This window comes from Manacus candei, unplaced genomic scaffold (genome assembly GCF_025592945.1).
Source record: "Manacus candei isolate 608988 ecotype Guabito, Panama unplaced genomic scaffold, ASM2559294v1 h1tg000049l, whole genome shotgun sequence".
NCBI classification, from domain to species: Eukaryota; Metazoa; Chordata; class Aves; order Passeriformes; family Pipridae; genus Manacus; species Manacus candei.
Genome location: NW_026138097.1, coordinates 16,383,604 through 16,405,000, shown reverse-complemented (window position 1 = coordinate 16,405,000; position 21,397 = coordinate 16,383,604). Strand labels below are relative to the sequence as shown.

General features: G+C 37.3%; 1 protein-coding gene across 7 annotated transcripts in view; it reads left to right on the top strand.

The window, feature by feature from the left end:
* FARS2 (phenylalanyl-tRNA synthetase 2, mitochondrial) overlaps window positions 1-21,397 on the top strand; it is a 233,522-nt gene that overhangs the window by 36,329 nt on the left and 175,796 nt on the right. For 5 of the 7 annotated variants that reach the window (XM_051799088.1, XM_051799083.1, XM_051799084.1 and 2 more), the window contains one exon: window positions 17,265-17,900. In XM_051799088.1, coding sequence (XP_051655048.1) covers window positions 17,265-17,900 — 636 coding nt within the window. Of the gene's footprint in view, window positions 1-13,704; window positions 13,822-17,264; window positions 17,901-21,397 lie in introns of those variants that run through there. The other 2 variants (XM_051799089.1, XM_051799087.1) reach the window with 2 other exon arrangements.

Below are 21,397 nucleotides of genomic sequence, written 5' to 3'. Positions count from 1 at the left end.
CAGCTAACTGACTGTCAGTGAGCGCTCAAACTTTGTTGTTTAAAATTACTGTGAATATTTGCACTTCTGCCAGTTAATCCAAGAGTAGGAATGCCAATGAGGGGAATAAAATATGGAAAATAATGCTGTGTTTTATATAGCAACTACCATAATCTAGAATGTTAAAGCACTTACTAAATAGATGCTGAGATGGATAAAATATGACAGTGCCTGTAAGCAAATACATCACCTGCTAAGATTTCAGCGATATAACTGACATAAAGCCATAAGCACCATTAAAGCTGCTACTAAAAGAAAGACTTGGCTAGACCTCTAAGGAATAAGCCCCTATTATGTGTTTCATTAGAAAATTTGTGGCAATGATCATAGAAATTATAACAAACCAAAACAAGACTGGAAAGACTGTAAGATACTGACTAGTCTATTCTTTAGCCCCCATAGCAGGCTGAATTTTACACCTTTTTTTTTTTAGCACAGCTGTTTAGAAATCTGCATGAAATAATAAAACTACAATGGGGTCTACATAAGCCCTTTCTTACAATATGTCATGGAATTTGTAGAAAGACTTCTCCTTATAACTGAAATACATATTTTTCTAACTTTGGTTTTGGTAGGTGAATTTCTATATATCCTAGCCAGGGTACAGTAGAGGCAAGTTTATTCCATAGAGAAGTCAACTTTCTGTCAGATCTGATGATGATGGATGGGCCATTAATTTGTTTCTTCTTTAGGCTAAATGGTCCTAGTATATACTGCCTTTCTACATAATTCCTTCTTTGAGACTTGTGGTAATTTCTCTTACTGTCATTGGTCTCTTCAAATTGCTTCACATTTTTTATAAATGTTATGCCAAAATTTTGACTCATTTATTCCTTCCTGCTAAACAGTAGGACAGGAGTGCTTCCTATTTTATGTAGTATATATTCCTGTTTATACTCCTGTATGATGGCTTTTTGTTTTTTTTTTTTTAAATCACATTTTGAACTTATGTTGAGCTCATGGTTTATTACAACCCTTGATTCTCCTCTGAAGAAGCTGCTGTCTAGCAGTGTATTTGCTGTGCTGCAGGTGTGCAACTGGCTGCCAAAATACAGAAACTTGCACTTACTGCTGACGAATCCTTCTGTTACTTTTCTGACCAATTCTCTAGTCTGACAGAATAATTTCGAGTTCCAGCCCTGTTATCAGCATACCTGCAGTGTTGGCTCTTGATTGGCAGATTTAAGCCCAGTGTCCTCTGCCCAGTTATGTAGGCTGCTAATGGAAACACTCCCTGAAATTAGACCAATTAGATCCTTGCAGAAACCCACTCGGTACACCTTCTTGGTTTTGATAGTGAGATATTAACAATTTTTGGGGTCGTAGAATCAACAAATTTTGCCTTCATTCACTAGAAATTTCATGTAGAAAATGCCTGCTTATTAGAAAGCATATGTGAGGGAGTTATCTGCCTTTCCTTTGGTAATACAATCTGGGAAATTAGGAATCTTATGGTTTCAGGCATGGGCTGTCTTTTCCCCACTATTTCTCAGTGGGATAGAATAAAGGTTGAAATTTTGAATGATCTGCTGGTGCACAAGACAGAAGTAGGACTAGTTATTCGTATGCGCAGAGTAGGACTTGATTGTTGAGAAATGATCTCATAGCATAGAAAATAAAAGGTGGAGGTGCTTGTTTGCACACTAGTAGCTGCCAATAGTTGGATGATGACAGCAGGGTATTCTGAGGCTGTTTTAGTAGCTTTGATAGTTGGGCTTATGTTTTGGACTCCTGTAATTAATTACTGTGTGCTTGTAACAAAGCAGGTCACGGTTGCTAGAGAAGAGGCAAGTATGAAAGTATCCTTTCAAATATCAAAAAATAGTCTTTTGTTTCAGAACTTAACCTTTCACTTTTCACTGGTGAATACTTTATGTCATGGAATATATATGTATGATTTATTTGACATTTGTATCTATAGAAAGAAATATGGCAGGGGCTAAATTTTATGTCATGAAGCATTATGTGACATACTGAAAAATACACAGAATTCAGTGTTGGGGTTTTTTTTTTTGTGTGTGGAGAGAGACAGCCAAACACAGCAGCATGACTATAGCTGGATATAAAGTCATCAGTATTCTTACTGTAGTGTTTTACTGGTGATGTCTTGTTTGCCTGTGGAATTGAAATAAACACTGATTAAGACAAATCCAAGTCTGCTGATATTTACACTAATTGCCCACAGGTTGCTCATGATAAAGTTGTGATTTTTGAGTGAAATGGTAGAAGTCAGCATGGCAGTTGTACTGACTGCACTAAATTTGATGCTCGTGGAACTTAAGCTGAAGAAAGTGTGGATACCGTTAGGATGGAATAATTATTTGAACAATTGAATGCAAGACATTCATATGAAGATGTAATGTTATTTACACAAAATATCTTTGAGAGTACCTGGTATGTCAGAAGGCTGTGTTCTAAAGTTCTCAGATTTGAGTTCAGGCCTTAAGATGCCAATTAGTACTGTGTAAGGTACATCTAGTGCTGGATTCAGGCACCAGAACTGTACATGATTTTATAGTTATCTTTATAAGGCTTACCTGGCAATGAGTTGGGTGCCACCCTTCTGCAAAGTGGTGAATTTCAGCTTGAAGTGTGAATATGTCATCTACAGACATACCAAAAGATACTTTTTTTATCGTTTATTTCCCAATTTACAGCAAACTTAGAAAAAGGGCAACAGAAAGTGCCTCAGGTTAAAAGACCAGTGAAATTTAGCTCTTCTTTTTCTGATGAAACATTTTGCTTTACCCACTTTACGTGGTATCAAATTTAACATAATAACAGAGAAGTAATTTGAAAGTGTAAGACAGTAAAAGACCTTTCCCTAGTTTTCTACTTTGTTGTGAGAAGAATTTAAGGGAAAAATGTCTAATTTAGTGCTTTATAGTTATTTTATTTTAAATTCATGTAGTGCTAAAGAAGACTGAATGCCCACAACAGGTCTATGACAGCAATGATAATGCAGGAAACTACATTTCCCCTGCTTCTATCTTAATTAAACAGCATCAGCCTGGAAGCAAGAGGTTGTAATTTGTTATTATTTTTTATATTTTCTGTCTCCCTGTACCCAGTATTGGATCTTCTGCTGTAATTATGAACAGAGGTGCCGACTGTAATGATGTATTTTATACATGATTTTGCAATAGTCTGTGATTGAAGGTCCCTTCACTGGATGTAATTCTTCTTTAACTGATGTTGAAATGTTAACATCATGCCATGGTTGCTTTCCTTTCCTATGAGCTGTATTTCTTGGTAGCTCTATAGTAATAAGTAAATAGGAATTGAAAAGACAGACTTCCGTTTCATTCAACTTAAATTCAAGTCTTCACATCTCTTTGGTAAATTTGCAGTAAACTCACTCAATTTTTTTTTTTCCAAATAACATGCCTTAAAAAAACAAAGTTCATTTTTTGTGGCATTGCTTTTCAGCTTTGCAGAAAATTTAAACATTCCTATCCAGTCTGTTGATCCTTATTTATCAACTCTGTCGTGTCAAGGAGTGAACTACACACTGAAAGCAATCAACAACTGTTTGAGTCAATCTAATTATTCTACTCTGTCTCCCAGCAAATGACAGAGAGAAGAACTGGAAAAAGAGAGTTTTCAGCCCAGACGCCAGTGATTGCATTGGAATGGCAGAAAATTAAATGCCATAAAGGCCCAGGGTAGCAGCTTTAACTTTCAGAATTAAAAAAAGCTTCATCCTGAGACTTTTCATCCTTGGCTTAGTTACCTGATAGATTTTATGGAAATATTTCTCAACAAAGTTTGGTTGTTCTACCATGTCTAAGTAAATGTCAAAGGCAGCAGTTGGGCATTCAGGGTTTTATGGTGGGTTGACAGAAAATAATTGTTATTAAAAAGTCCCAAACAACATACACCAATACCCCTTCCCCTGTCCCAAACCCCAAACAACAAAAAACCGATGTCAAATAATTTAGACTGAATAATAAAGGATCTGATAATTTAAGAATGTTTTTCAGCCCTTATTTTATTCACTGAAATAATGTTTTAGCTTCATGTGAGTAATTTTTTTTTAAATAGTATTTGGTGTTCAGTCTGGCTTTAGCTAAGAACAGACCCCAAAACAGCTTTAGAAATGTCTGGACTGTCATGTGGTTGGAACAGAGTAGAGTCCTGCAACATCATCCAGCTGAGCACACATCTTGGTGTGACTGGAGGGTGGTGAGGGTATGTAAACAACTGAAAATGTTTAGTTGTAATTTACAAATATTAAATTACAACATGCAGGTTTATTTTAGAGGCACAGAAGTTAGATGTTTACAATTATGCATTGAAATCTTTACCGTTTTGATTACTTGTTTTTGACTAAATTGGGACTTCACATTTGGGCATTCAATAGATTTGTAGAAAGTCAGGTTCACCAGACATGATGAATATGATTTTGTCTACTCAGCCTCAAAAGTAAAGTCCAATATTCATATTTTAATGTTGCTTAGAAAATGAGATGATGTGCTATGCTAGGCCAGATTTGGTTGTATCAAATAACAAGCTGGACAAATTTCCTGTAATTTTTTTGGTTCTTTGAGTATACATAGAATAGCAGCATGAAAATAAAATTAATATTTTTTAAAGACCGAATAAGGTAATACCTACAGAGAAAAAAACCCCAAAATATAACCAGTCAATCCCTATGTTGGTTGCATGATAGCTTATATTTGGGAAATTGAACCAGTGAACTAGCAGGTACAGATAATAAAACAAGTCTAAACCATCATTTTTATTTAATAGGTCTGGGCAGTGGTCCCTGGAACTCCAGGAATTTAATATAAAAGGTTCGTAATGAAAAAATGTTAGTACACATCATAAATCTGTGGCTGTCTGAGTTAGATGTTGTATAGATGCTGGTTATGTTTTCCTTTGCTGAGTAAGAACTGATTGCCCTTACCTGTAGCTCATTATAGCAGTAGTCTCTTAGTTTTTATGTCTGCAAGGGAGAGGGACTGTGGCCATGCCTTTAATCTTAAACTAACTCATTGTGACCTTCCAGGTCCTGCATAGTTGATTCTGGCATCAGCAAGTCACTGTCTCCTGCCTTATTGCACATTTGAGACCTGCATCTCTGTTCAGTAATGATTTGGTTTCAAAGCATATTATAATGCTTTTAAATTAGACTGTCAATTTGCTTTCTGTGTGCCTGCTGGTAATAGTAAAGATTATAATGTAGGATTATTTAGCACTAGTATGTGGTATCTGTCACTACTGACCTCACATTTCTTTCTGATTGCCTATACTGGTGGCACCAGGCATGACAATTTTCCTTTCTAGGTGCTGTATCTTTATATTTCATCTGTAGTCTGCCTTTCATCAATGACTACTACAGTGGTAGCAACACATGGTGTAGGAGACATCTTCTTTGCTGTTTCATGACACTGGTTAGATTTACTTTCTTTTTCCTTTTCTACCAAGTTGTCATGGGCTTTTTGTGAGCTCTGCTGAGCTCTTGGACCTTGGTTCTGCAAAACTCTTCAGCAAATGCTCACTGCTGTGCAGGCACCAGGCCGGCACCAGGTGCTTTGGCCCCAGCAAAGCCAAATCATAAGGCTGATGACATTCTGTGGCTTTTGTCTAGGTTTTCACTGGTAAATATGATTGAAAAACTCTTATCTTTATTGTCTGCTTTAGATCTCATTATGTATTGTGTTTGTTTGAATCTCAGATGACTCTTAGTTCTAACAACTGATACAGGAGAAACAGCCCACCATGTAATACTCTTTTCCCTGGCTGGACTGGCAGGCTGACATGATTCACTCTGCATAATCTGAGGCAAGAGCAGCAGCACAGTTAGATGCAATGTGAAACTTTCTCAAAAGAGGCACCTAACAGAGTTTGGTAGATGACAAGTTGACCATGAGCCAGCAGTGTGCTCTTGCAGCTAGGAGGGTCAGTGGTCTCCTGGGGTGCCTCAGGAAGAGTGTGGCCAGCAGGTCGAGGGAGGTGATGCTGCCCCTCACTTGGCCCTAGTGAGGACACTTCTGGAGTGCTGTGTCCAGTTCTGGGTTCCTCAGTACAAGAACAACAAGGACCTACTGGAGAAGGTCCAGTGAAGGGCCACAAAAATGATGAGGAGTCTGGAGCATCTCTCTTATGAGAAGAGACTGCAGGAGCTGGGCCTGATTAGTCTGGAGAAGACTGAGAGGGGATCTCATCACTGCATGTAAATATCTCAAAAGTTGGTGCCAAGGGGATGTTGCTAGACTCTTTTCGGTGGTCCCCAGCGACAGAACGAGGAGTAATGACCATAAACTAAAACACAAGAAAGAGGCTGCCCAGGAAGGTTGTGGAGTCTCCCTGTCTGGAGACATTCCAAACCCACCTGAGTGCATTCCTGTATAACCTGCTCTAGGTGATCCTGCCTTGGCAGAGATGTTGGACTAGGGGATCTCCAGAGGTCCCTTCCAACCCTAACTGTTTTGTGATTCTGTGATATAATTTCCTTATTGAAGTAAATGCTGTCTTTGGTTCTGGTAAATGTGGTGAGCAGAGGTGAAATCCTATTTAGAAGAAGACAATTTGTGAATGCCATGTTGGATTGCAGGCCAACCCTGCTATAGGCCAGGTCCAGTAGCAATAGTCTGTCCCATGCCACTTCACCCAGTTTGTTGCTTTCTTCTCTCATATCCCTGTTTGCCTTAATGCTTCATTTATATACCTTCCCATCTTCCCTAAATGTCTTCTGCCTCTCCAGTTGATCTTTCCTGGTCATGCTAAATACGTAATTGTAATTACAATGTCATTGAAGTTTGAGCCGCAATACAGACAGAGCAATGACTCTGTAATTCTTGCTCAAGGAATGTAGGTTTGAGCCTTAAAGTTCTGCACATTCAGGGAGAAGGTTGTTTCAGTGGTAATAACTCGGTATTTCTGAACTATTCAACTTGGTTCCTAAAAAGCAGTTTTGGCAAGCTGCTTTCAGAACGTTTTGATTCTATTCACAGTAGCCATTATACATGCTAAAATGTTGATAAAATGATATTGCAAACAACAAAAAAATTCTGAACATGGGGAAAAATGACAATGTAATCAAAACAATTTGGAAAAAACCCACACCAACGTATTCACGTACAGTGCTTTTGACTTGGGAGCTGCTGGACTAATGGATATAAATAATGCAATGCTTTTCCCATGAGGGTATTGTAGAGCTTAATTGGTTAATGGCTGAAAAGCACTTTGAAATCCAATGTAGAGATATGGTTTGGAAGAGCAGAGTGCTGCTTAATGAAAGTCTAAATGCTTCTGCATAACACTGTTCTGGATATATGTCAGTGTGTCCAATTGGTGTCAGTGGTGATTGAATCCATGGGTCACATTGTTGGACATATTTAACATTTGGCAAAGTGACTATGGCTGTGTTTTGGTAAACCATCATACATTATTACTTTGCTTTATTTGCTAATAGGACCATCTTCTTTTTAACGAAAATTTTAGATTACTTTTTAATATACGATGATGCTTTGCATGGTTTTCAAATTTGCTTACAGTAAAAATTAGTTATGTCCCTTTAAAAACTAACCCTTCAAATTTATTATATAAAGAATGCTATATAAAATTATAGTATGCCTGACCCTAAAACATACTTATATTAAAATTATATGAAAATTTATGAATAAATATAAAACATGGAGTCTGATGGAAACTTTTTTAATCCTTTTGTTTTGCAAGTTCCTGTTATGAAGAAATGAGACTTGGAAACTCAGAGAACTTATTTAGATCTTTAGTCTGTTTAGGGAGTATAGATTTTAACATGTGATTTGACAGAGTGGTCAAATTTTGCCTTTGTTTTTCTTCACTGTGATTTGTGAGGAAACCTCAAGAAGAGTGTATGTGTTTGGTCTTGTGTATCTTTCTCTTTGTTGGTTTTGGTTTATTTGATTTATTGGAATTGGGGGTTTTTTCATTTGTTTATGTGAATTTTCAATAAAGTGGCTTCTGTGTTGCCACCTTTTAGCTCCCATATTACATGGTAAGCAATTTGTTTGCAAAGAACATCACTAGAATAAACGTCTTGAATGAATCAAGATTTGAAAACATGAATTCTAGACTTAGAGCAGCTCACAGTCTCTTTCAGAAGTTAGTATCTGTTATTACTAATTCTGAATCTGATGAATTTTTATATTTAAATATTCCCATTCATTAACTTACTGTTTTCTTCCAAAGCTTATGAGTATGGACAAGCAAATGAAAGGGATTTTTTTTTCCTTCCCCTTTTCTCTTTTAAGTGCTTAGTTTGTACTACCCTAGCTTGGCATCTTATTATTAGCCTCTTTGTGTGGCTGCCAAGGTTTATTGCATAATTTTCTTGACAAATGGCTTAGTCATTAATATTTCAGCTCTGTTCCTACCAGCCTCAGAGAAATGGTATGCCCCAGGCAGGTAAATGTAGTGCCTTCCTTAGAAGCCTTCTAATCTTTTCCTTAAATGCTTTGTCAGAGCCCATAACAGATAAATGAAGATGCAGTTCAAACTAGGGATGACTTATTTGTACACACATGACCATACATTTTCTAACTAGGAGGTCTTGGACTGCAGTGGAGTTTCCACTGTGAGCATCTGCATATTCTATTCTTTATCCCTACTAAAATCTGTGAGACTTATTGATTCTGAAGTAAAATCCGTAGAGATATTTGTGTCTGTCTTTCTTTTTTTGTTGAAATATGCTGTTGAAAAATGCATAGTCCTGATAAAGGCTCTGTCTGTTCACACTTTCATTATTTCTATAACAGAGACACACCAAGGAATGATAGTCAAGCTGAGTCAGAGTTTGAGTTGAGATCAAGTTCACATCACAGCTAGGTCTGAGGTGTGGAACACTGGTGATATTTTGGCTCAAGATCATAGCAAATTTGTGAAACTGATCTCTTTAAAGGTTGATGTGACAGGAAATTGATGTGACAGAAAACTTACAATACTCCTGCTGCTATTTAGGGTTGAAACATCATAAAAAAGGCTTGTTCAATTTAAATATTGATTGCATACATATTACAACCATGAAATAACTCCCTGATCTAAAATATTAATTATATTTTTTATTTCATAATAATACTTAAATTATTCTTTTAAACTACAGTGTGTTGGCTAAGGTATTACTAAGGAGGGCATCTGGAGATCTGTGGTAAGTCATGGATTTCCCTAGTTCTCCTGAAGAACGGACGGAGAATCATTACTGCAGGGAAACAGCAGGTAAAACTGAAGACTTTTTCTCATTTGTGGATGAACTGAGTGATTCATGTTAGCTGCCTCCTCTGGCACGACGTGTCTCAGTCATTCTGTTTTCTTACTATTGAGTGGACTGGGTTTGTTTCTGAGGCATCAGAAACTTTGGTTGTTGGGCGTGTTGAATATTTTGCAGCTGAAGTTTAAATGTAGCCCATTGGGTAGCATGTGCATTGTATCTGGGTGTATAAGATGTTGCTGAGTTTCTTTCTACCGTTTCCTTGGAGGAGGCAGGCAATCATTATTTGATTGGTGCATAACACCTTCTGAGTTGAAGGATATCTTCTTTGTCTGCCACAGGCACCTCCAAAGGGCTGGGCTGCTGTTGCCATTGCTGGGAAGGATCCAGCCCTTCTGGTGGCTGTGCTTGAGTGGTTGAGCCATTCTGCCTGCAATTGTAGAACTAAAGCATATACTTATAGCTTTATACTTTTCTGCAGTGTATTGCAGTGTGTTGCTTCACCCCACAGAGATCACCAACACGTGGTAACACACCCAGAGGTGACTTTCTCTGTGTGAGAAGCAGGGCTGAGGTTCAGGAGGTTCTGCTGTTTAAGGGATGCAGTGTGCACCACACATATGGCCCCCCAGACTGCCTAGTTTTTGTTTTATGGTGTAGTATTTTGCATTACCATAATAGAAATTATTAAGGCTTGAAATTAATTACTTAAACTTCCTTGACTGTCCTTTGCACTGTTACTGAGTCTACAGATCCAATTCTTGGTATTTAATAACTGACTTCATAAAAGTTATTGCTCTCTCCTCTTGTTAAGGCAGGATAAGGTCTCTATTGTTCAATTATGCCCAAATAGTGTAGTTAATCCATGAGAACTAAGAAAGTACACCAGTACACATAAATACAGCTAATATTTAATTTCTAAACAAATTTATTTGTACTCATATGAAATTCTGTAGGAGTAAAATTCTTGTTGGAATATACCTCTGTAGAAAAATACAGATAATTGAGTTGCAGATATTGAAGATAAAAAGCAGACAGCAGAGGTAGTGGTCAAGTCTTGACTACAGTGAGGATTTTATAGGTATTTGAAAGTCTGTCCCTTTCATCTGACAGTTATTTACAATATGTCTTCTAACGCAGAAAGCTGTTTGGCAACATTTTCAAGGTATTGGAAAAAGAATATTCCCTCAGCAGCCAAAGGTAGTGTTTTTTCAGATTGCATTCCATGAGAAATGGATATATTTAAAAGCAGGAGACACATTTGAGAATATTTAAGAATGATTTGTGCATTGCCTTTTCACAGTCTGTAATTTGCAATATAATATATTCAAAATGTGTTTGGATAATGAGGATTTTCCCTTAAAATATGGAATCGACTATTAGCTGTTTTGTGTCCTTGTGGAGAAAGGGGAGAACACAGGTATGTCAGCAGGAGCTCAGGTTCACAGCTGCTTTATTTTCAGTAGTATTGTGTACCTTAGTCATAGATGGCACACTATTGAAAGCTATCACTAAAGGGCCTTATTGCCATTTCTTCAGTAAATGACAGAGTCTGTTTTAATTTGTGCAAAAATAAATCAAGAAATAATTGATGTATAAATGAGAGAAAACCAGATATTGTTTCTGAGCAGGGGTGATTTTCCTTAATTTAATCTACTGTCATGCATATATATAATGTTTTTTTCAACGATAATGAAATCATTGCATTTCCTCTGAATTTGCTTGATTTGCTTTTATTCATCTGGTTTTTTTTTCTGTCTAACTGCAAATAGTATGATTAGACGGTTCACCTTAAACTTCTCAATTTTGCATATTAGGGAGTTTGGTGTCGTTCCATCCCCCCAGACATTTGAATTTGTTAACTTCTATTGTCAATTATGCTGTATACTTTTCTCTTTTGAAAAATTGTATACTGTCTGACTAGCAATTTGATGTACCTGATTAGCTTGCTGATCACAAATTCCAGTGTGTGGATATTCTACTTCTGAACTGCTTAAACCACATGCACTGCAGGTTGTCTTGAAACCTGGTTATGGCAGTCTTTGAAACAGTCTAATACCAGCTTGACAGCACAACTACAGAGTTTGCAAGTGTTTTGGCTACTGAAATGCATTTTTCTTGTCTTGAATCATATATCGGGAAGCATTATCCTTTTAGTAAGTGGGAAACTTATGAATAAATCTGAACAATCCTGGAGTGACACTGTTTATCAGGGGAACTAGAGCCTTTGGGAGACCGCATGGGGAACTGAAACTTGTTGCAGTGGATGATATTTGTCATCATATGCAATATCCAACCTGAAACTGAATGGTGAGTGGAATCAAGGGATGATTCAAAAAGTTTAAAAACTGGTGCTTGCCTAGATGTGTGTTCCTTTCTCCAAAAACTTGCTGCTCACTATGACTGACTTAGCCAATCTTGCAGTCCTAAAGAATGGTAAAGGTGTTTGAAGGTGGGCCTCAGAAGTAAGGACCACATTTTCTGTGCTTGCCTTCACGTGCTCATGTATGTAAGACAGGCCATGAAATGCTGGCTTTTGTTCAGGCAATAGGCATCTTCTGGATTAGTGTAAAAGGAGCATGGTTGCTAATACCTTTTATTTCATATTTAAGAAGTTCTTATATGTAGCACTGAGAGAAAGCAGGGTCATGCCTTATCCCAGAAAGGTTTTTTTAGTTTTCTTTCTCGATATTGCAAGCCGCAAAATGTTGCCGAAGGTGACATCATGATTAATGTATCACCATTACAGTGCAGTCAGCCAGCCAACTTATGAAACATTTTTGCTTCAGTTAAGAGAAATAACAAAATAAAAAAAGTAAGTTATTCTCTATGTTTCATGGAACTTGCTGACAGATTATTAACTAGATGAGCTCCAAGTATATGAAAAAATTAAGAGCCAAATAGTTGAAGGCTATGTTATCTTGCCAATGCTTGGTAGTGCTTGCAGCATTTTATTCGGTTGGTTGTTCAGCCATCATCAGGGGCATCTAATAATGTTCTGCCCTGGGAAGGTCAGGTTCTACAATGCATCCATTCTAAGTTAACTGTAAGACTATTTCAGAGGTCTGTGTGTGTTACATAAATTCAGCATGCTTGGTAACACTGAAAGTCTGTTCTAGTGTGCAACAGTATATCAGCATTTTAAAATGAGCAAGAAAAAAATCTGAGCTTGTTATTAGTATTGCATGCAAAATAATTTATGTTATATCCTATGCTATATAGATATGGTCATGGCAATACAATGATATTTGCTGCTGTAAGCCTGCATAGTTTTCAAAACTAAAATTCAATGCTTAGCTAAATTGCTAAGCAGACTGGTAAATGTCCAATTTTAGCAGCCTAACATATGTTTATAGTTTTTGTTTTAACATATGCTATGTTGGTTGAACTCCCCTCCCCACACATACGGTAGATAAAAGCTGTCACATCACAAAATGGTGGCAGCCCAACTTTTCTAACATTTTCCATGGCACTTCAGAGTCTTGCATTAATTAGCTATTCTTGGATAGGAGACAGACTCTCATCTTCATAGAATTTTGGTTTCAAACCCGTCATGTACTTGAGTTTATGTATGCAGTAGCCCATCTGTGTTTCTGCAGCCATAAGCTGTAAAAAGCACAGGGCATAGAGAAAAACAGTCAGCAAGAGTGAGGCTGCCCTTGGCTCATGGACAATAATACCTAGCAAATGACCATGAAAGCAGCCCCATTTGGTTCACTGTGCCTCTAGTTTGCTCAAACAGGAACATTCTTTCTCTTCCACTTCTCTGTGAGAGGTGAGTGAATAAAACAACGCTGGTGCACAGCCCTTATTCTTTTCATTGTGAGCTGCTAAACTACCCCTCTTTTGTCCTCCTTTTTCAAGACAATTTCACCAAGTCTATGATTCTTTCCTAAACTTCAGTTGAGTAGAGGAGAATTGTGACAAATACCACTGCAACTGTGATAATGCTGTCTTAATCCTTGCTGCAGTGTGACATGGAAACCTGGATTTAAACATGAAAGGACATACTGTAACAGTACAGCAGTATGATCCCTTATCACATCAAACTGCCTTTTGCATGTGCTCCAAAATCATGATATTTTTTGTCTGATGTACTCTGTGTGCCATTTCCCTGTTGTTAAGTTCTTGACTGTGGTGTGCTTCAGCATGTGTACTGTCTGCTGAGCTGCTGCATGGGGGTGGTTGGTTTTCTGTGGGGGATGAAGGAACCTTGTCCATCAAGTGAAACTGCTGTAGATATGTCACAGGGTCTGTGGTAGAGGACTGACATTGGCAAGTGCGGTCACATCTGTGCTTGGTCTATGCACAGCATGGACAGAGTTGTTCTGATTCCTTCATCCCTGGGTGGCATGGGTGCTACCTCCTGCCCTCTGGTCTGCCTTGAAGCTGCTCTAAAGCTTATACCCATGTGCAGGCATAGTTCCAAATGTATTGCCACAACATAATGTATGATATCATCCCTCTCAAAGCTCTGAGTTCCTGCACTTGTATTACACATCTCGGTATGGAGATTGAGGGACTTGAGGCCCATGGAGCTTCAGATGAGCTGCTGAGGGACCCTGGAATGTGTTGGTGGCAGTGTCTGGGTAAGTATCTGTGTAATAGGAGATCATGGGCTTGGTGCTTGCATGTCCACCTGCAGTGCTTTGAGAAGCCCCACCAGGAGCTGCTGGCAGGACAACCTGCTTCCAAAGCCCTGCCTCAGCTCCCAGCTGTGAGTTGGAGCCACTGTCAGGCTCCGAATGCGTGACCCACTGGTAATGCTGGTGGAGTGCTTTACCATCCTTGGATTGTAGATGCTAGTGGTGATTGTTCAATGTTTATTTCTCGTTTATGTACTTGTTTTCAGCTACAGGACCTGCAGCTGCTGTTTGGCTCGCTGTGCTTGTTAGCTGGCTGGCAGTCCTTTCTGTGGGATTCAGGTTTTGTCAGTGTGCACAGAAACCAGTTTTGTTTCACTGCCAAATAATAAGCATGGTGGAAATAAAGAAAGAAAATTATAAATTTAAACTGGTTTTTTGTAGATGTTTAGGTAACTGTAGACAGAAATAAATAGACTTAAATAACTGTCTATTTGTTATTAAGTGAACATAAGTAATTAATGTGTTCTTAACTCTGGGTATGTATTGGTATGAGAAAGATAAAAAGAGGTCTTTATTTTCCTGTATTGGTCTCCACCTTGGTAAATATTATTTTGATTTGAATATTTTGTGTACGGTGTACAGAGTGTAAACATGTTTTATTTTCTTTCTTCTCTGTGGCTTCTCTCCCCAAATGTAAGTTATGAGTTGGACTAGTCCAATACCATCTTTCTGTAAAAAGTCCTGGAAAAAGAATACATGGGTCTGTGGTGAGAGAGGAAAGCAGCAGAGTGTTGGTGAAGGACTTCAGTGTTGCTGGTGCTCTCTATGATACCATGTCAGTGACTCCTTTAGTGCATGTTTGCTGTTGTTTGCAGTACTTGGACGTTGGATAACTCATCAGAAAACATTGGATAACTGTAACTTTTTTTCCTTACTGCTCACAGTAGATTTTGCTTCAGATTGGAATAATAGTACAGGTAATAATGCCATTTAACTATCTAAGGCACAAGCATAATGTTAGGATGAAAACTCTGATACAACTTCTTCTGTAGGTTTTTCTTCCGTACAGGTTTGTGAGGAGTATGTTTCACTTGCTCAGAAAAATTAGTGTTTCTGAACTATCAGGAACTGATACCAAAATGTTGCTCATTACAAATACTGAAATATCAGATAGGCCCTTAGAGATGTATACATTAGAGTCTCCCTGATAAATAATGAGTCTTAAAATAAACAGACGAACAAATAAAAATCCCCCCTCCCCAACACTTATGGATCACGTTCTAATTTCTCTTTCCATAGATTTATAATCATGAGAACTCTTTCTGTGAAAGTTCAACTTCTCATATGGTTGTCTGATTCTCAGAGGAATGATACTTAGGAAACCAGCAAACATCACGAGAATTACAATAAAGTCAAGAGAGTTTTTTGTACATTACAGTTATGTGTAAGTTTTGAATTGAATTTTTTAGAAAAATAAATGTATGGGCAGATGGTGATATTTACTTAAGGGAAGCTGAATTCATTATCTGATTAGAACTGGATATTTCAAGCAGCTGTTTAAAAATGAGAATTTTCTTTCCATGAAGGAGAACGTATGTTTTGGAAAAATGGAGCCTCTTCTCAGAATGTAAGACTGTCCCTTGTTTAGCCTGTGTCAGAGGAGTTTCTGTGTCTGTGTGAATTCATTTATGGGTGAACTTTCTCAGTAATGGTCAATAACTAATTTGGTGAAATAGTTTTGTAAACTCTTAACTGCCCCCCCTGCTAAAGGCAGTCCTTCTTAAAGGTTTCAAAACTAGATAAAAGTTGCAGCTACTCTTTACTTCTGAAGATACTTGACCAGAAAAAGGATTAAACCAAGTATTATGCTGCCTGCCAAATTTAATTTCTGTCTACCTGACTTGCCTTTATTTTAATTGGTTGAAATACAATTACTGCATGAAACAGACTCATAGAGAACATCTAGGCATAAGACAGAAGAAAGGAGACCAAATGTGAACATACCCATTGTCTTTTAGAGATTTGGGTTTTTTTGACTCTATATTCTGCTGTGTGTTTATTCTATTTGCATACATATTTTAAAGTGCGACAATATGAAAAATAATCTTAGCTTGCTTGTTCTTTATTTACATTTGTTTCTCTTATGTTCCTGTGGAAAGTAAGCCAGATTGTAATCCTGGCATAAAGATGGAAAGGAATCTCTTGAAAAGTGTGCTGTATTCATTGTTAATGTCTTGTCTTCCCCCAGTTCTTTAAGATGACTTTCACAGAAAACTCTCACCCAGGAAACCTCTGGCCCTCTATTTCTTAGTTCATAGGGAAATACAAGCCAGTTTGTTTGGAGCAGATGTCTACCCAGTGACTTAACTTCTAATACCTCTGTTTTCCCATTCGGTAATAAGCAAATTGTAATGCTTTAATTATTTTACTGGAATTTATGCTAATATTTCTGAAGCTCAACTATAGATTTTCAAGAAATGTCTCTCTTTGAATGCTGCAGAGTAATGCAGCTGTGTATGCATGAAACACAAAGCCCATTTGTAAACAGGGAGGATGTGTAAAGAAGGCCCTTTGATAGGAAATGAGTACTTCAGTCCAGACAACTTTAAGAATCTCATCACCTCATTTGCCTTCCTGATATCTGACAACCTTGTCTGCCCAGTACACGGTGGAAGCTGTGAAAATAGCCTTCCTGGGAACATGTGGAAAAAGGGATTTTGTGCTTGCCCCAAAATGCTAACACTGGTTCTGACTATATGGGGCCTTTATTGTGAATCTTGTGCAATACTCATATGTGAACTTAATGTTCTGTTTATATATAAATAAATGGCTTGTGGTCTAACCATCTGTTTGTTTGTTTTTTTTTTCAAAGTGGTTCAGTAGTTTGAAAGGTTAAACTGGTTTCGTTTGGTGTTAAGTAAGAATTAGTGGTGATTGCAGTGTGTGCCACATACATCAGGTTGATCTGAAACGTTCTGCAGCTTCTGCTAATGGGGGGAGGTGATACAACAAGAAGTTAATGCTTGGGGGTTTATTATAAGCAAGTTCTGCCTGCCAAAGGCCACTGTTAAATTTGAGTTTCTTGGAAGTAACGTTTGGTTATTGCCTCATATTTTAACTGGATGAAAAATACAGTTTGAAAGAAGGTCTGATGTTTATTCAGCTGTAAAGAGCATTTTCTCGAACAGGGCTAAAGATAGTTCTGGAGTCATTAATACTGATGCAGTGATGCAGAAACCTGATAATTGAATAAGATATCCTAGCTGAAATTTGATCACAAGGGTATTTTCCCTCCTCTGAAGTCAAAACAGTGGTTTATAACAGAAACTTGGTCATACTAATCTAGCAGACATTTGGATTCATGTATACCTGAGATACTAGCAATTCCTACAGCAAGATTGCTGTTCCTAACTCAATTTTTTTTAATTCTTTTTTTACTTCTCTAGATTATAAAAAAGTTCACAATGGCAATGCTGTGGAAGTTCATGAGAGTAGCTAAATATTCTAAAACAGCTTTATCACCAAAAGTAAAGGTAAGAGGAATTCCCACCCATTCAAGGCATTCTTCATCCAAGTCTGTACCTTCAGATTTTGCTGCCAGTGCACCATGCTCAAATACTGTGGAACTGCTTGGTAAAACTTATCCTCAGGATGACTACAGCAATGTCACAGAGAAGATTCTTTCCAAGGTGGGGAAGAACTTGCACAACAGAAAACATCACCCACTGTGGCTAATCAAGGAGCAGGTGAAGGACCACTTCTACAAACACTATATAGGACGCCGTGGGACTCCACTCTTTTCTGTTTATGATGGTCTTTCTCCAGTGGTTACAGTACAGCAGAATTTTGATAGTTTACTTATCCCTCAAAACCATGCCAGCAGAAGGAAAGAGGATAACTATTACTTGAATCGTGACCACATGCTAAGAGCACATACATCAGCTCATCAGTGGGACTTGATACACTCTGGCCTAGATGCCTTTCTGGCAGTGGGAGATGTCTACCGCCGAGATACAATCGATAACACCCACTACCCAGTCTTCCATCAGATGGAAGGAGTTCGGCTCTTCTCCTGTCATGAGGTAAGAATGCTCTAGTTGGGGTGACAGAGACTTTGGATAAGTTGTTCAGTTGCACAATTCAATTCTATTTCTGTCACAGCTCTCTTCTGGTGAGATCACTTTACCAAAAACCTGTCAAATTATACTTGAAGGACTCATGGATGTGAGTTGTTACAGCTACATCCAACGTGCAATTTTTATTGTTGTCTTTTTTCTTCTTTTAATAGCACTGACTGTAAATGAATGTCATTTTTTAAGGTAATTTTCCATTTTTCAGCTCATCCTAAAGCTGCATTGAAGGATTCTGTTGTAGCCAATCCTTATGTGTGTGTGATGCATACACAGTAAACTCATTAGAGTCCAGAAGCATCAGCTAAAGAGCTCTAGGTAGATGTCCAAGATTCTTAAGTTTATATATTTTGTTTGCACAGCTTGCATGTTCTGCAAATGCCTGGGTGTCATTAAGTACTCTGCTGCATCATTGATCAGTGGTAAATACAAGCCAGTTTGTTTTCCAAATAGTAATTGATTTGTATAATTTGTGTACGCTTGTAGCAATACTGCCAAATTCACATTTCTATAACTAAAACTAGCTTATTCTAATAATACTGAGATGTAGACCGTTCTTAATGTGGTTGCCAATGGGTGACAGAAGCTTGGCAGGGAAGCCTGATGGGTTTGGATGCCTGAGGGAAAACCAGGGTAGTCATAGAGCACTGCTTTTCTCTGTGATGGGATGTGTTTGCACTGCCTGCACTGGTGTTTCCCACCTCATGTGGCCACTGCTTCCTCCAGTACAAACACATTCCTACCTCTGCAGGTGTTCTGTGAGCTGTGTGGTGTGGAATCCAGCCTGCAACTGCTTCTTTGGTAACCAGGAAATGGAAATCTTACAGACTTATCTGGTCTTCTTTATTTACTGTTCTTTTCCCATAGACCTACTTACGAATACAATCAGAGTATATGGAAAAAATGTATAATACTATACTAAGAAAATACCATTTCTTAATGTTTTTTGTTCATGACTTTTTTTTTTTTAACTTGAGCAGAAATTCAGGCATTCAGATGTAAAGGTTTTATCTACCACAAAATTATAACATCAACATTCTTGCAGGATGAAATTTCTGCAAATTTAAGTATGATTGATCTAATTATTGAAATCCTTGTTAATGAATATACCCCTTAAGGAATTTTAATCTTAATGACAGACTATTTCTTTCTATTCTACAAATTTAATAATAGGAATAGTAGGATTTTAATTACTGGGAACAGAGTAACAGAAATGTTCAGTGTCATATTCTATCTAGAGAAATGCAATGTTTAACAATCTCATTCATTGCACTGGAAATTGCTTGTTTCTTTTTATCTTCTTTCTTTCAACAAGAAAACAATTGAAATATTGGAGAACATTAGTAGCTGATGGATTTGAAATTAGCTATGTGCTGGAAAATGTGTCTGTCTCTCTAAAGAATGAAAGTCCATTGGACTTTCTATACTGATAAAGAAAGAATAGTGGTGTGGTGTACAATGCGTAAAGTCTTGTTTATTGGGCAACATGCAGAAATTCTAAACCTGAGCATGATCTGAAGCATTCTTTTTTGCTTCAGTTCATGTTTAAATGTTGATAGAGCCTTGCCATATGTAACACTTTTTACAGTCATAATCACAAGAGCCTCGTGGAAAAAACTGAATGTGTAATTCTGGAATTTCACTGGGGACTGTTCCTGTGTTTTATATTCTGGTTGCCTGTTCAAAATAATCCACATTTAAATAATTCCAGGAGGAACTGCCTGAGCGGAACAAAGACTAAATAGAGGTAATACTACATGAGAGAAATATTCTAATAATAATTTATTTGTACTCATGTTTAAATTGCAACCCACTGAGCAGAAACGTGTGAATGTCAAGGCCTGTTACCCTTGCTTCAGACTTTTCATTCATAACCAGGCTGCAATCTCTGGGAAGAGGAAATTTCCACAGTACCAAGGATCAGAATCTTTGGAACCGAGGGAAGAACTGTTAGCTCTTAGCTACAAGTCCTGGGTACATTTCATCTTATGGCCAATAGAGTAATTTTACATGCTGTAGTCAAGACTAGGTTAAAACTCCTGCCCTGTATTCAGTATAATCTTCTTCATATCAAAGGTAAAGTCAACACAGTGGAAGTAAGAGCTGGAAAAACAAATCAGAGTTTGGCAAATTTACAGTGTTTATTCTGAGATATTTGTGAGCTGTTTGTTTCTTTGGCTTCATGATGGTTGGTTGATTATTTTTTAAGGAGAAAGTTAATCTATAATTTAAAGATGGGCAGGTAACTGATGCTTTTCTGTGGCTTTGTTTGAGTGCAGATATTAAAGTACTAAAGAAATTACATCTTCCAAACTAACTCGTTGCTAAAAGTTAGAATAATTCATGCTTAAATTTCTCATAAACTTTTAAAAAGTGTCTTTGGACTGGCTATCAAAAACATTTGAAAATCTATTTAGACATGTTTTCAATATATTTAAAAATATTTTAGGTAATTATTACCTGAATGTAATATATAAAACAGTTAGAAATGAACTAATATAAATAGTTAAAACCAGAGCCAAAATAGCTTCCTAGATCTGCTTCAGATCTGAACATAAAATGAACTGTTTTTCTTAAACAGTACCCCCAAACAGTCTTTCTTTTTTATTATTCTCTTCCAGCGTGCCTGTTTTTCTTCTGATGGTTGTTTAGATTTTTTTCCTTTCTATGGATTATGGTTTTTTCCCTTTTTTTAGTGTTTTGGATTGGCAATTTTGATACTGCTGTAGTCAGATTTGAACTGGCTAACTTTCCTGGGTGGATTATAAAAGAAATCATTTCTCTGCTATGCCATTGTCTTTGATGCAGTTCCACAATTTATGGAAAAGAGAAAAAAAATCTCAATAAATTGCACTTTTTGCATGTCAGCCAGAAGAGGGAGCCAATATAAACCCAATGGCAGTCAATGAACAGCTTTCAGTTGATATAAAAAAATGTTTACACATCGGAAGGAGGCTTCATACGGTGTTTTATAGTCTGTACTGAATTATACATAAATTTTAAGGGGAACAGATGCTAAAACATAGGAATCGCTCCTCTAATTCGGTAACCTTGTTCCAATGGAGGCCAATACCAGATTGTTTAGATGAAGAAATGCATGTTTGTGCTAGAAGTAGTAGGGATAGATCTTTATTCTCCACTGAAATGTTTATGGTGGAAACGACAACTTTTTTTTAGGATACAATGTAAAAATGGTAAATATTCCAGTTACAAAGGACTACTCCTCCAAAGCATTCTATATAAATGCAAAAAAAAAAAAAAAAAAAAAGAAGAGTAACTTCTAGTGTTTATATCCTGAAATGTAAAGAGTTTTAATCTAGGTAATATAAAAGGAGATTTTTCTGGTTGTCATCTAAATACATACTCCTTTCCTCATCTTCCCATGTTTGTATACCTTGACAATAATACTTTTGTATTGTTAGAAAGAAAAAAAAAGTTGCTTTTGTCCT